Here is a 15,762-nt window from a genome sequence, read left to right as displayed (position 1 = left end):
TTTCAAAGAGTGGGAAAAACACGGGAGACAAGAGCCACTGGGCTCTCCCTTATTCTGCTGTTTGAGTTTGGACAAGTTTCACTTCTTAAGCTTCATCCTCATGTCCAGTAGGGACATATGCATTGCTATACTCTTGTGCCTGCTGTGAGAACCTATTTTATAATGGGTGGGCCTCAAGCCCATGGAGTGCTAAAACCAAAACAATGATTCATTTTTTCACATAAAGAAAATCCTACTCTTAGGGCTGGAGACAGAGCTCAGTTGGTAGAGTGCTTGCCTTGCATGCACAGGCCCTGGGTTCAATCCCCAGCACCACAGGAAAAAAAAAAAAAAAAGAAAGAAAGAAAATCCTACTCTTTAGGTAGCTTGTGTAGGACCTTATCCCATGTGGTCATGTCCTATTTTTTTTTTTTTGAGGGGGTACTAGGGACTAAACTCAGGGGCACTCAACCACTGAGCCACATCTCCAGCCCAATTTTGTATTTTCTTTAGAGACAGGGTCTCACTGAGTTGCTTAGTGCCTTGCTTTTGCTGAGGCTGGCTTTGAACTATCAATCCTCCTGACTCAGCCTCCTGAGCCACTGGGATTATAGGTGTGCGCCATGATGCCCGGCTCATGCCCTACATTTTATTTATTTATTTTTTTGGTATTGAGGATTGAACCAGGATGCTCTATCATGAGTCACATCCCAGTTCTTTTGTTCTTTATTTTGAGACAGGGGCCTTGTTAAGTTGCTTACAGCCTTGCTAAGTTACCCAGGCTGGCCTGGAACTTGCAATCCTCCTGTCTCAGCCTCCAGAGTTACTGGGATTGCAGGCATGCACCACTATGCCCAACCCCTTTTAACCTTCTTTCTTACTCCTGTATCCCTCTCCCATACAAATCCCCTGCTGGGGCTACACTGGATTTCCCCCCATTTCTCTCGCCTTTGTATCTTTGCTCATTTTGCTTTCTTCAAATGAAATGCTAGGCTCATCTCCACCTAACAAAACTCATTCATCAAAGGCCCATTCTAAGGAAGCCTCCTCCACAAAGCCTTTTCTAATCTTTCTTTAGTATCCTCTCTCTCAAATATACATACACATGCACACAGAAGGGCCAGAAGAACCCTCTGCTTCCTGTGAATTCTCAGCACTCCCTTCATTGAGGTTATTGGTTTACAGATTTCTTCAATTAGATTTCAGCCTCCTGGAGGGCAGGGATCACCTTATCCGTATGCTCCACTGCACCTTACAGCAGGGATTTAGGGATGTAGGATTTAGAAAATTATAGCCTCTGTCAACCTGGGTCCAAGGAGGTGAAAATGCAGGAACACTCCCTCTGGGGCAAAAGAAATGGGTCCTGCTCTCCCTGCTCAGCCCCCACCCCTCCTGAGGCAGCCACATGAACTTAGTAATTTCCACTGAGCCAATGAGATGAGTTTCTCAGTGGGGGGTGAAACAGGATCTGGAAGAACAGAATGCTTGCTGACTCCTGGGGAAACTCACCCAACCCAGCGTTTGCAGGAATCACCCAGTCTCCTGGCTTCAGTCTAGTCACATGGCAGCCCACGGCCTCTACTTGTCCCACACCTTCGTTCCCTCCAACAGCAGGCAGCTTGGGAAGGAGGCCATAGTTCCCTGAGGGAGAAGAGGGCAAAGGGTCAGCCATGTCTAGGCAGGGAGACAGCATAGACTCTGGGGCCAGTCAGACCCAAGCCTGAGCAGCCCTGCCTCTGACCAGCCTCAGCCTCCACCTGAGTGAGCCTCAGTTTCCTCATCTGTCCAGAGCCTAAGACTCTTTAGCATTCATGGTATCCTAGGGGCAAGGAAACTAGGAAAGGAGTCCAGCATGTTGCAGGGTCATCCCTCCCCACTGCAATCTTCCTGCCGCAGAGGAGGGAGATCAGAAGGCTGACACAGTCTGCAGATGGAAGCTCTGGAGAACAGCTGCTATAATCACCGGCATTTCACATCCGCACCTGAGGAGGACCGGCAATGAGGTAGCAGCTGAGTAAAAAAGCCAATTAACATAAGCCCCAGAAACCAAGGTTACCTTGGATCATATTTATGTCAGATGGATTGATAGGGGCTGCCAGCATCCTCACGTGGACGTCTGATCCTCCCACGGCCGCTAGCTCCAGGTTCTTCAGTCTAAGCACAATGCCAAGAGAGACGTTAATGTCAGCCAGGCTAGACTGGGCGTCTTCCACTCAAATCATCTCCCCAAAGTAGGTCAGGCAGCGCGTCTGAGCTGCCACGGTGCCCAGGAATTAGGTTCTCCTGGAAAAGAGCCGAGTTCCAAGGAACAGCACAGGGTGCCCCACTGAACACACCGGATAAAAACAGTGAAAGCCTCTGCTGACCTGAATTGGCTCTGTATGTCCCCAGACTTGCTCTGTCCTAAGAATTCTGGGGTGGGCTCACTAATAATATAGATTCTCAGGCCTGCGCTCTGACTCACCAAACCAGCCTCTCCAGATGAAGGGACCCCAAATAAGCAAGTCTGGGAGACCCAGGGCTTGCCCACTTGTCCTCCTACCTGTTTGTGGTTTTGTTGGCCCTAACACAATAGGGCAGAGGAGACATTCTCCTTAGCGGAAGAAGGTGGAAAATGGAGATGGACTTTCTATTTGGAAAGAACTCCCTGGTCAGTTACTGAGCCCCTGGCATCCTGTCCCTTCTAGGTGAGGATCCTGGTCTGTCAGAAAGGACCCTGGATGGATCTGGAGGTCTTTGGTATATATCCCCACCACAGGCAATATCTTCTCTGCTCTGTGCGATGGGGTAGGGTGGTTTGGGCTGGATTGCTTCCAAGAGCCTGTCCCTTTTAAGTCCGTGATAAGTCCTTTCGCTCATGTGGACCTGTGACACCACAGTACCAGCACCTCAAAACTTGGCTTAATGGTAAAACCTGCCTGAGGGCTTTAGGGGAGGCCAAGTGAGTGTTCATGTGTTACTAACAAAGTTCTTTAAAAACAAGAGTCAGTCAACGAGCTAGTACTGATAGTGTACGAAACTTGTGAGTCCCTCTTTCTCCACAATGTAAGATTTCAGGTTTGCCATGCTTTTCTGCCTAAATGTACTTATTTTATTTTTAATTTCTTTTTTTTTTTTTTAGTTGTAGAGGGACACAATATTTTTATTTATTTTTATGTGGTACTGAAGATTGAATCCAGTGCCTCACACGTGCTAGGCAAGTGCTCTACCACTGAGCCACAACCCCAGCCCCTTAATGTATTTATTAAGTAGAAATCTTATTTATTTTCACCTATGAAAGCCATATGGTACTGCCAACCAGAGGTTTGCATGAGGTCACAGCATCACCATACTAAACTGTGGTAATGCCATCTACTTCTGACAGACACCAACCTTTTCATTAACCTAGGCCTTGACCTGGGAGTAAAAGTGTGATTTTCAAGAAATGTTTTATACTAACAGTAATAATGGAGTCAGGCCATCACAAGGTATTTCTTATACACCAAGTCCTATTCTAAGGGCTTTAAACACATGGCTTATTTTAAGCTGTAATGCTTTTGTGAGAAAAGTACTATAGTCCCATGCTATCTAGTAAGGAATGAGTCATGTAGGCTACAAAGGCAATAGAAGTAACATTTCATTTGCACTATACAGGCCAAAAAAACTACACAGAATATAGAGGCTATACTGGTTGCATAGGTCACAAAGGCTAGAAAAATCATGATATAATAAGATATGGAACTGATTATGGAACTTACACAGGCTTAGGTGACTGGTTAGGGGCTCCAAAGCAGGTGTTTTTATTTATACCGCTGAACATCAGCATTCTGGTATGAGTTTAGAAATGTCCCTGACTGCCTACAAGGACCCCTGAAGATCTGGAAGCCCAAGCTGGGAATCCCTGCACTGTCCAAGTAAGGAAGATCTTGTCCCACCATGATTGAGACACAGTGGCAAGAAACCAAAATGGTCACATTCTACAGAAAATGGCTAACGAAGAGGGAGTAGATGGCCAGGGGAAGAAAAGAAAGAATAAAGTTTTTTTTTTCTTTTCTTTTTTTTTAAGGTAAGCATTAAGGACTGCAAGTACTTATATGTCAGCGGGAGAGAGGGAGTCCTTGTCACAGTAATCACTAGTGCTTACCCAATGCTTACCACTCAGGCACCCTGCTAAGTGCTACAGGCCAGCTTCCAGGCTTTGGTGCCATTGTTCTGCTTTTACAGTGGAGGAACAAAGGCACCAGAAGAGGTAAATAACTTGCTCAAGGCCACTAACAGCAGTAAGTAGCTGAACTGCTTTGAACTTGGCAGTCTGATGTTAGAGTTGCCACCTGGAAGGGGGCTGACCCCAGTCCAAGCAGAAGGCAGTGAGATAAGCCCCTCCCTGGGCTGGTGTGGGGACCGGCCCCTGCTGCACCTGCCTGATGGGGAGGATGGGCACTGTGAGCCACCGTCATGGCCTCCCCACCAGACCTCAGCCGGGTGGGGTGGGCAGCAGTGATGTTTCTCTGGGAACTTGTAAGTCTGCATCCCCCCAAAAAAATCCTGCCCGAAGCAAATGGATTTTGGACTAGCTGCCCCTTTGTATTATCCCTACTGCTTCTTTCCTGAATTTTGACAGATAATCAGACTTTTTTTCTGTAAGCTGACAAAGTCCATGTGCTCAAGCCGCTTAAAGGCATTTTTTTCCCCCTGCGCATTTTCTACACCCCCTCCCTCTGTCCAGAATTTCGTTTCCACAGCTTCTCCATGAAGTGAGAAACTCAACTCACGCTTCAAGACCCAGCTCAAATTTTACTTCCTTTTGACTTTCTTCCTGGTTCTGAAAAAAGTCACCAGCTCAGTTACACAAAAGGGGGGACTATACCATTTAAAACCTTGGTTTACTGTTTTATTTTATTTTTGGTACTGGGGATTGAACCCAGGGGTGCTTTTCCGCTGAGTTACATCCCCGGCCTTTTAAGAAAATTTGTTTTGTTTTGAGAGGGGACTTGCTAAATTGCTGAGATTGGCCAGGAACTTGCAATCCTCCTGCCTCCGCCTCCCAAATTGCTGGAATTACAGGCATGTGCTACCACGCCAGCCACTATTTTTTAATTTATAAAGTCTTTCCACACATTTTTTCCCAATTGATCAGGACATGGGTTTTCCCAAAGCTCAGGGCTAGATGTACCACAGACTTGAAAGCCATATATTATCTACACTCCCTAGGGGGCTGGGGCAGCACCCTGTGATCAACACTTCTTCAGCTAAATGTATAAATATTCACACTAAGTGAGATGAATAAAAACCATGTAAAAACTATGTTAAATCAGGTTTTGCCTCCAAATGATTTATTAAAAAAAAATGTCAGTTTTCAGAGCTTTCTGGATTTTGGAACTGCAAACAGGAGAATTCAGTGTTTTTCTACTCACCACTCTGTCTTGTGGTCAAAACCTGTGTTTCCCTGCTAGGACTGTGAGTTCACGAGAGCTGAGAACCATAGTCTTATCTCAGTGTTTATCAAGTATCTGGGATGGAACTTTTCTCTCCCATGAGAAAATATGGCACAAGAGTGTCAGTCACTTAGGGAGTCAGGGGAGGGCTGCAATAAAAGGGCCTTGCTAATTGCACTTGCTCTCCCTGATTCTAAGCCATTTAGAAACACCTCCAAGGACCAGCTCAAATAAAAATGGAGATTAGTGTTAGAAGAGTTTAGTCAAGACACATAAATCAAATGTGTACTAACACACACCTATTAAAAATCTCGATGACAAGGCTGGGCACAGTGGCACATGCCTGAAATCTCAGCTGAGAGGCTGAGGCAGGGGGATCGCAAGTTCAAGACCAGCCTTGGAAACTTACTGAGATCCTGCCTCAAAATAAAACATGAAAAGGACTGGGGATGTAGCTCAGTGGTAGAACGCCCCTGATTCAATCCCCAGTACCACCACCACATGACAAGGATGACCATGGTCAAGATGAGAATGCATCTCCATGGAGGTGCAAAGCATGGGTTTGGAGGGAAGCGGGCAGCCCTAGGTGGGCACCCCACCTGTCCAGCTGGAAAAACCTCAGCATTCCTCTGTAAGATGGGTAACACTAGAACCCAGCTCCCTGGGCTAAGTGAGTTAATGTATATACAGCATTTACTGCAGCGCTGACACAGAGTACTGAGGAGATGGCAGCAGTTACCAGCAGGAGGAAGAGCCGAGCCAGTCTGTGGAACAGTGAGATGGTTCTTCCTCTGAAGACAATCACTGAGTCACCTTTCAGACCACAACCTTTTGGGAGATTCAGGCAAATTTAATTCAACAAATATTTATTGACAGTCCCAGTGCCAGATACTGGCCCAAGAGGTCTGAGGAGGAATACTTTAAAATCTCCTGCCTGGGAACCTGCAGGCGTGAGAACCCCCGTGGGAATGCTGGGGCTCCGACAGTATAGGCTCCTAGAGGGAAGTCCACCCAGCGTGTAACCTGTGGGAGGAGGAAACAGCTAGAGAGGGTCTTTGGAAGAAGTGACACCTTAGTTGGGGCTGAAAGATAGAGTCGACTGGGTAGACTGACAACGAGGAACAAAATCCTGACTCGACAGTTGGTCAGCAGTGGGTGCGGTCTGGATCCAAGTCATGGGAATGAGAAAAGAACTCAATAACTGAAAACTCTTTAAATATGTGACGTTAATGCACCTGACCCCAGGTTGGGGGTGGGAGTGGAAAGTCTCTGATGGCTCCCAGGCTTCTGGTGAACTCTGGGATGTGAAGCTAGGGAGGAAGAAGAGTGGGTCTGGAGTGAAGTTATATTTAAATCTGAAGCAGGCAACCTGCAGTGGGGATAGCAGAGGACAGGACAGCAGGAAAATTTAGGATGACTACTAGGCTGGACGATGAAGTGATCACTCATGCTGACAGCTTGAGCTCCAGGCAACAGGCTTCCCATTTGACCTATGGGATGCTGTTTAGTCCTTCAAACTGATGATAGAAGAGGACATTGAGGCTCGGAGAAACTACATACATTGCTCAAGAGTAAATGGCAAGTCTCGCTTACCTTAAGCTAGACTGCAAAGCTCAGACTGCTGAATGCTGTCAGCACCAATGCAGTGCTGAGGAGCTCTCCTGGGAGATATTAGTGGGTATTCCTGGGATCCGGTATGTTTGGGAAATGCTGCATGCCAAGCCCCATTCTGAGTCAGACTGCATGTTAGCACCATAAAAGCTCGGAGAAGTCCTCAAATAAAGAAACCCATGTGGCTTGGTGTAATCCAGAGCTTCCCAGACTAAAGTCGGCTGTGAACACTGTTTTCACAGCCCAGCCTGCCTTCCAACAGCAGTTAGAGAAACGATGCATTGGGCTACAAATTGTTCCTGCTTTCCTTATTTGCCTTCTGGGGAGCCTATCTGCTCTGTGCCAGCTGAGATTCACGTACGTGGGAGGGAAGATGGGCAGGAGGGGCCCCGGATGGAATGAGGGTCTAATAGATGGCAAGTTGAAGCCGCAAACACAGGTGGGTGGTGGCGGGGCAGGACTGCCACATGCTGCATGCCTGGAGGGAGGTGTGTTGGTCCAGCTGCATCTCACCAGGGAGACCAGCCCCAGCACGCCCCGTGGAATGCCATCAATACCAAGACACTGCTGTTCCTGCCGACAGTCCTAACAGCGTAGTCAAGGATACCATTCTGCTGAGACAGGAAGGGAAACAGGCCTCGTCTGAATTCCAGGAGCTGGACCTCTGTGTCAATGAGAGTAATTTTTCTTTCCTGTTCTTTTTTTGAACTTACCAAAGGAAAGTGTAGCTGAGCTGTGGAGTGCAAATGAGGCACCCAAACAGCCTGGCTAGACGGTGAGCCACCTTCCTGGTACTGCTCACGTTCCTTCCCTGTGAGTGCAATGGCGCCATACAGCTCGTAGGGATGCCACGATCTTCAATGGACAGATCCCAGACGGGATAAAGTCACAATGGCTCCTTTGAGGCCGAGACTGTACACCTGTGATGCCATATGAAGTACAGGCAGACAAAAGCAGGCAGAAGAAAGAGCCTTTTGAGAGAGGGGGAAAAAAAGAGGCCGTCCCCTGGGGCCTGGCTCAGCTGTATTTGCTGGTTAAGGTGGGCACCGGCCAGTTCTGCTGAGCTCTCTTTCCCGCCTTCCACATCAATTAGCAACCACTTGTACTCGTCTTTCTTTTTTTGGTTGTTGGTAGACCTTTATTTTTATTATGCGCAGTGTTGAGAATTGAACCCAGTACCTCTCACATGCCAGGCAAGTGCACTACCACTGAGCCCCGGCCCCAGGCCCTATACGCATCTTTCTTCTCCCACTCAGTCACCTCAACCTGGTCAATATCATTTAGAGCAAGAATAGGCAGGGAGAGCGTCACTCATCAGAGACTTTCTCATCTGCTCATTTCTGAGTCAAGAACATGCGGCTCATCACAGGGCACTGGGTGAAGGAAACGGACACCTCATGTGGCTCTCCCCAGTCTGTCTGCAGTCCCCATGGTCAACAAGCTGCCACAGTGATTAAATGAAATGCCTGGTGTGTTGGGTCCCTTGTTCTGGGATTTCACTAATAATGAATAAACAGGGCGCCACTGGGCAGGTGTGAGGGACTACAGTGCCTCATGACAGCTTGTAATTTCTTGATCCTCCGAGGGAATGATGGTGGTTGTCTTGGCTGGCGGGGAGCTCAGGGAGCATGCCTTTCCCTGGGAAGAGCTCTTTTCATTTCACAGTGGTGCCAAGCACACCTGCCTACCTCTCTGGCCCTTTTTGTGGATTCCCAGCCTCCTTCCATTCAGGACTCATCTTTTGGCCGATTCTTCTTGCAGGCACCGGGGATTGAACCTTGGCCTCACATATAGGAGGCAAGCACTCTGCTACTGAGCTACTTCCCCAGCAGCCCCCTTTTATTTTCTTTTTTCGTATTGGGGATTGAACATAGGGGGCTTACCCACTGAGCCACATTCCCAGCTCTTTTATTTTTTGAGACCGTTTAAGTTGCTGAGGCTGGCTTTGAACTTGGGATCACATGCCTCAGACTCCTGAGTCACTGGGATTACAGGCATGCACCACTGTGCCCAGTCCCCTTTTCTTCTTTACTTTTTCTTTAAATATTTTTAAGAAATATTTTTTAGTTTTAGGTGGACACAATATCTTTATTTTACATTTATGTGGTGCTGAGGATCGAACCCAGTGCCTCATGCATTCCAGGCGAGCGCCCTACCACTGAGCCACAATCCAGCCCCTTTTTCTTCTTGACACCGTCTTCCTACTTGGCCTTGAATTCATGGGCTCAAGCAATCCTCCTGCCTCAGCGTTCCAAGAGACTGGAGCAACCCTGGCAGGCAGTCCAGTGCCTAATTCGCTCTCACTGGGACGGTGGTGGAACTTTTAAGAGGTAAGGCCTAGTGGGAGGTCTTCAAGCCACTGAGGGTGTGCCCCTCAAATGCACTGTGGGATCCTCGTTTTTCCCTTTCTCTTTTGCTCCCTGGCTTGAGATGAGGTGAATGGTTTTGCTGTGCTCTGGCCTATGATGCGCTGCCTTGCCACAGCCCAAAAAGCAATGGTGTCACTTGGTCCTGGACTGGAATCTCCAAAACTTTGAGCCAAAATAAATCTTTTCTTTATGAATTAATAATCTCAGGTATTTTATTATGGAGAGCTAACACAAGGCCTCACCTTTTCTTGGCAGGAAAGAGTGCTGTTTGGGGAGCATGTGCTAAAGGAGGGGTGTAGGTTTTGAGGCATACAGAAAAGGGTGGGGGGCAGCATGCATCCTGGGTTTACCAGGATGATTACCTGCTGACTTTGGCCAAACCCTTTACTTTATAGAAGAGTAACTGTAGAGAATGGAAACTAGAATGATTTCCTTGCTCTAATAATTCACGGCAGAGGTGGAAGTGGAACCTAGACCAGTGTTCTTACAGGTGGTCCCCAATGGAGTAGCCTGAATCACACTGACCTTGGGTCATCTTTGTTTGTCTGCCTCTAAAATGTGGACCCCTCCCTCCTGATCCAGGGTGGGAAAGGCCAGGACGCACACAAAAGTGCAGCAAGAGCTGCTAGCAAAGGGCAGGCAGTAGTAATAACTTGCAGCTGTGCTGAGTGACAGCACTTCTCCCAGATGCTGCAGATGGAGAGGGAAGACTTGAGCCCATTGTGCAATTTCCTGGAGGCGTGTCAACTTTCACCTCCAGAGGCAAGAATGAGGAACTTGGGGTAGGAGGAACTGGCCTGGAACACCACATCTGAAGTGCAGATGGATGGTAATGCATGCATGGTACAGGATGTGGAATCCACTGGCATGTGAATCCCGTGACCGCTGGCTAGTCCTCTGAGCTGGTCCAGCAGGTAGATCCCTCAAAGGAGTCCCTGCTGAGTGCGCAGTAGGCTCTCTATCAGTATTAGCTGATCAGACACATCATGTTTCCTCTTCTCTCTGGGATTTTGCACATGTGGATTTTTCTGCTTAGAATATTTCTGCATTTTCTCTCCTCAATAACAGCTCCCCTGCCCTCCTGTATTCAGAGAATGCATTCTCTAACCTCCCTGAGAACGTCAGGGACCCTCTTGGGGGTGTCCACCACACTCTACACATGACCCAGCAGCACTTACTGCTCTGGGCTCTGGTGGCCTTTCTTCTGGACTAGACTAGGGTTTCCTAAGAACAAAGCCCATAAATTATTTGTCTCTGCATCCTCAATGTTCGCCTTCAAAGAATAAATGCTGGCTACTAAATGAAGTTCCCACTCCCTCCATTCACGACTATGAAAAAGAGCCCTCCAAAGAGCACCAAAGCAAAATGCTATTTTTTTTTTTCAAAGTACTATAATACTGGATTAAGAATAAAATTACCGGGGCTGGGGTTGTGGCTCAGTGGTAGAGCGCTTGCCTAGCACACATGAGGCACTGGGTTTGATCCTCAGCATCACATAAAAATAAAATAAAGGTATTTGTTCACCTAAAACTAAAAAAAATATATATATAAAAATCAAGTTACCCACACAAAGTTTTGGTATTAAACACTGACATCAAGTGTAAGAAGAACCCCCCTTAGAAGACACAGTGCCCTAGAGTGAGAATGTACTTCCTGCGCTGCCTGGGCCCTACCGCCTGTTCCCTAAACTCCATGGCTATGTGGCCAAAGCTTTTCCAGCTCAGTTTTGTCTTGTACCAGCAACAGGCAGGTGTGGGCACCATGACCAAATAGTTTTACCACAGCTTCAGGATCTGAAAAGGGGAGGGGACAGAGGGCTTCTACCTTTTCTAGGGTGGGGCTGCCCTTCCTATAAAGAGCAGAAACTCAGGCCACCTGAATGACCTGTAATTTCACTTTTTTTTCTGGCCTATTTTATTCCCAATTTATCTCATTCTAAAAAAAAAAAAAATTGTCATTTCTTCAGGATTTTTTGGAGTTGGGGGATAACCAGGGATTGAACTCAGGGAGCCCTTAACCACTGAGCCACATCCCCAGCCCCTTTTGTATTTTACTTAGAAACAGGGTCTTGCTGAGTTGTTTAGGGCCTCACTAAGTTGCTGAGGCTGGCTTTGAACTCGTGATCCTCCTGCCTCAGCCTCCAGAGCTGCTGGGTTTACAGGTAAATGCCACTGCACCCAGCCCCTGAAGGATTGCAGTCTAGTTCTATGATTTTGGACAAGTGCCTTTCAATCTTCTTGAGTCTCGGTCTCCTTGTGTGTAAAATGGGGATAACAGTGACCAAACTAGATCACTGTGATTCCCCCCCAGTGCCAGAGACTGAGTCTGAGGGAGGTAGGGCTCCATGACTGAGCTGTCCCCCACCCCCATCCTATTGTGATCTTAAAATTCCTTACTATGAGAGGAGAACCTAGCCCAAGGTACACAGTAGGCATACAAAAAATGAGGACTCTCCACCATAATGCCCAGAGAATAGAAAAGTTCTAAGAGCTCTTTTGGGGGGAAAAAAAGGAGGAAAAAGGAAGACATCAGGGTTCTGGAAACTATTTTACAGGGAATTCAGATGGCAAAACAGACAAGAGCCATGGGGACCTCTGAGATTTCCACCATGCTTGTATCTCCCATGCAGGCTGACTTCATTTAGGTCAGCGGTTCAATCTTTTAAATGAAAAAGGCCCAAGCACTTATTTAGGGTCCAATTTGGGGAGAAAGGGAAAGAAACTAAGAGACAAGAGAAAAATGGCTTAGTAGAGAGAAGAGCTGGAATGTCTGAGGGTCAGCAGAATTGAAAGTAGGAACGTTGTAAGCTTGACATGAGAACAGAAAGCTTCATTTTGAGGAGTTCTGAAACCCCTCAGATCCGAGCAGACCATTCCTCATTCCCCACCCCCTGCTCCAGAGCCCTGGCCCATGGTGCCAGCATCACAAAACATACCAGTTTGGGGAATGCTGTTAGTACTCTGGACAGTTCCATGACCTTATTGGTGTAATCTGATCTAGACGTCCAGTTACTGGGATGTGTAAAAGACACCCAATTCTTTCTGTGACAGTGTGGTTATCCTAAACCTCCTAAGACATGAGTACAAAGAGAATCCCAGTCTCGGGCCTCAGTCCATACACGAAAAGAGTAAAGTTGCCTGAATCTGGGTCAGAAGGGAAAGATGCCTTTTGGGGACAGAGGAACAATTACTGCTTGCCTGACCATTTATCCACAGGGTGGTGGTTCTCAATCTTGGCTGGGTAGCAGTCACCTGGACACCTGCAAAGCTTTAAAAAACACAAGTGCTCTAGGCCATCCAACCCAGACCTACTACGTACTTCACCTGAAGAACCACAGGTGACTGAACTCTGAAGCCAAAGTTGACCACAATGCTTTGTGGAAATGTTTTGAACTTCAGGGAAATCACTAGGGTTTTACACAAGGAGACAAGAGAACTTGTCTTTTTCTTTCCGAGCAGGAGCTGTAAAAGACCGTTCAGCTTTGGCCCCCTAAGAGGAGGGACTCAGGAGGCAAGGGCACTTAGCCATTTAAAAATTCCCAGGACTTCCTCATTGTCAGAGTAGAACTCAATAAAAGGTATATTTCTTAGTGAAATTAGACTCAGATTTTAACTAACGTTATGGGAGTACTGTTTTGTGGCTAGTCCTGCCCCAGACATATAAATCCCATGAGACATCACATCCTTCTTGCCTGAGGTGCACTCCTGGAAATGGAGGAGTGCTCATGAGAGCTTCCACCCCTCTGCAGCACAGCCCTCAGGAAGACGTCCTCTCTGGTGCTATGATTTATTACCTACAATCAAAATACAAGTTGGGGTTTATTGTCTTCTTTTTTCCCCTGTGGTGCTAGGGATCAAACTCAGGCCCTCCTGCATGTTAGGCAAGTGCTCTCCCACTGAGATCCACCTCCAACCCTGATGTGTCTTCTTGCTATTCCTTTTAATTGCTCTAAAGGTAGATGCAGTGAGGTTGAGTGTATGACTTGAATTTATCTGCAGCTTTTCCTCTCTGCCTGTCAAAATATCTAGCCTGTATTTTAACCATTACAACAATTCCATGTTTGCCCATCCTTTGTTAAATAATCAAACTGTTGGGAATCTTAAGATTTGTGCACATTGCACCGCAGGGGAATATGCAGGTGGTTTTTGGTGGGGAACATTGAATTACACTGAGTTGATTAGTCCTATGAGCCATTTTTAAATACAATGAAACTGAGGCTCAGAGAAGTTCAACAACTTGTTGTTGGACACACAGAGCTAGGACAAGTCAAAGCAAAGATTTAACCCCAAATATTCTGATTCCTAGGTTTGTACTTTTGCTTTAACACCACTCCAGCAGCCTGAACAGCCCTTTTGAATGGCTAGTTTATTATGTGCAGATTTATTAATAGTTGACAACTCACATACTGTTTTTTATCAGCCACACATGCAAAACCCACTAAGATCCAATAGCATTTTATGAGGAGGACATGATCATAAAAGTAGAAGGCTCAGAGAGGTTGAATGTTTTGTCTAAAATCAAACAGCTACTAAAGGGTTGAACTTGTATTTGACTTTAGGTCTGCAGGGCTTGGAAACAGCTCTTTTTTTTTTTTTTTTTTTTTTTTTAATGAGGCCCAGATGGTGCAGTGGAGACAGAGTCAGAAGCCATGGATTCTAGTCCCTTTTATTAGCTGTATCACTTTGGACCAGTGCCTTGCCCTCTGTAAAATGGAAATAATAATCTATTATCTACTTAACTGAGACATGAAGATCCAATGGATGTAAAAGTATTCTGAAAAACCCCTCTAAAAACTGAGAGAGGAAGAACTAAGGTGCGCTAGTCAGCGAGTCTGTCACATATTGGATGTATGACATTGGTCAAGTATTTTTTTTTAAAGTCCTTTTTAATACTTATTTTTTAGTTTTCGGCAGACACAGCATCTTTGTATGTGGTGCTGAGGATAGAACCCAGGCTGCACACATTGCAGGCGAGCGCGCTACCACTTGAGCCACATCCCCAGCCCTTGGTCAAGCAATTTGACCCAATGCCTTAGTTTTCTCATCTGCAAAATGGGAGTAAATCCAGTAACTAACAATATGGTTGTGGCAATTAAACTAGAACATTCATTTAAACACAGGACTGCCCGACACGATACTCACGAATGGACGCTAGCCTTGACCATTCTGACTGTGCCTCTCTGGTCTTCAACTATCTCGAAGCATGGACTTCTTTAAAGCTATTAAAGGCGCCCTGGGCTTCAGTTTCGGTCTTACTACTCTCTGCCCGCTTCCTCGGACCCCATCTCTCCCCTCCCAATTCAAAGCCCACCTCAAACCCCTTCAGATAACCCCGTCCCCTCCGGGATTCGCGCCGTCTCTTACTCGACGACCTTGGCTGGATCTCCGTGGCTCCCATAGATCAGCGCCCGGACCCGGGAGGCTTGGGCCGATGCGGAGTAAGAGGCAGCACCACCGTGGCGGCGCTGAGGTGCTAGCACTCCAGACTGCAGCAGCGACCGGGCTCGCGCCCCCGACAGAGCAAAGCGGACCCACATGCTCCTTTCAGCCCGCACAGCACTCGGCGCACGCGGACACGTCACCTTCCCGCGACCGCGCGCCTGCGCCCCGCCCCTCGCCCCGCCCCGCCGAGCGACCACGCCCTGAAAGCCTCTTTAAAGGACCTTCTCCTCCTTCTGCCCGCCGCGCGGGGGCGCCTGGTGAGACCTCGTGGGAGCCAGAGTTGGGCAGTGCAGGAACCTGCTGGAGTTGCAGTTTTTTCTGAGCCCTCCAGGGCTGCTTTTCCAACTTGGGGAGTCTGGGACTGGCCTACTGCTGTGCCTTCAGCCTGCGCTTTGTCGTTGGATTTGGGAAAGTCATTTTCTCTCCTCGGCCTCAGTTTCCTTTTTCCACGATTTATTGAGAGCACACTGTGCCAGGCTTGTGTGTGTCCAGGCTTTTTAACGTATTATTTTTGTGTAATCCGGAAAGGAACAGAAAGGTAAAACTTACTATATTGAATGGCGATGATAAGGAAGCAGTAGTAGAAGTAGTTAGAAGACTTAGGTTCCAATCCTAGCAGTGCCACTTCCTAGTTTGCTAAAATGGAGATAATAAGCTTCATGTCATATTGTTGTGAGCATTGAATGTAACAATAGGAGAATGTTATCGTGAACACAGGAGACATCATAAAATGTTAAGTGTGTTCTGACAGATAAGGGAGGAGTCACCAGGAGTGTGCCTTTTCAAAATGCTCATAGTGTAGAGATTAAGTGGGAAACTGGAAATTCTTTGTAAAAAGGTATAGCCCTTTGACGATGCTAGGTTCTTATTTTTGGTGGAGGGAAGACATGAATGTAACTAAAACCCGAGTTGAATATTAGCACAAGCCCGAGTGCACTGCTTTAATCT

The 15,762-nt window shown here is 47.0% G+C and overlaps 1 protein-coding gene across 1 annotated transcript in view; it reads right to left on the bottom strand.

The window, feature by feature from the left end:
• The window catches only part of Mecr (mitochondrial trans-2-enoyl-CoA reductase), a 34,293-nt gene extending 19,339 nt beyond the window's left edge, over positions 1–14,954 (bottom strand). Inside the window, exons 1-3 of the mRNA XM_076863088.1 lie at positions 14,737–14,954; positions 2,036–2,133; positions 1,489–1,620 (exon numbers count right to left, since the gene is read on the bottom strand). Of these exons, the coding sequence (XP_076719203.1) occupies positions 1,489–1,620; positions 2,036–2,133; positions 14,737–14,909 (403 nt within the window). The 5' untranslated portion in view covers positions 14,910–14,954. The remainder of the gene's footprint in view (positions 1–1,488; positions 1,621–2,035; positions 2,134–14,736) is intronic.
• Positions 14,955–15,762: the final 808 nt, after the last annotated feature.

The sequence above is a fragment of the Callospermophilus lateralis genome, chromosome 7 (genome assembly GCF_048772815.1).
Source record: "Callospermophilus lateralis isolate mCalLat2 chromosome 7, mCalLat2.hap1, whole genome shotgun sequence".
Taxonomy (NCBI): domain Eukaryota; kingdom Metazoa; phylum Chordata; class Mammalia; order Rodentia; family Sciuridae; genus Callospermophilus; species Callospermophilus lateralis.
Note: the sequence above shows the minus strand (reverse complement) of the source record. Positions and strands in the feature narration are given on the sequence as shown.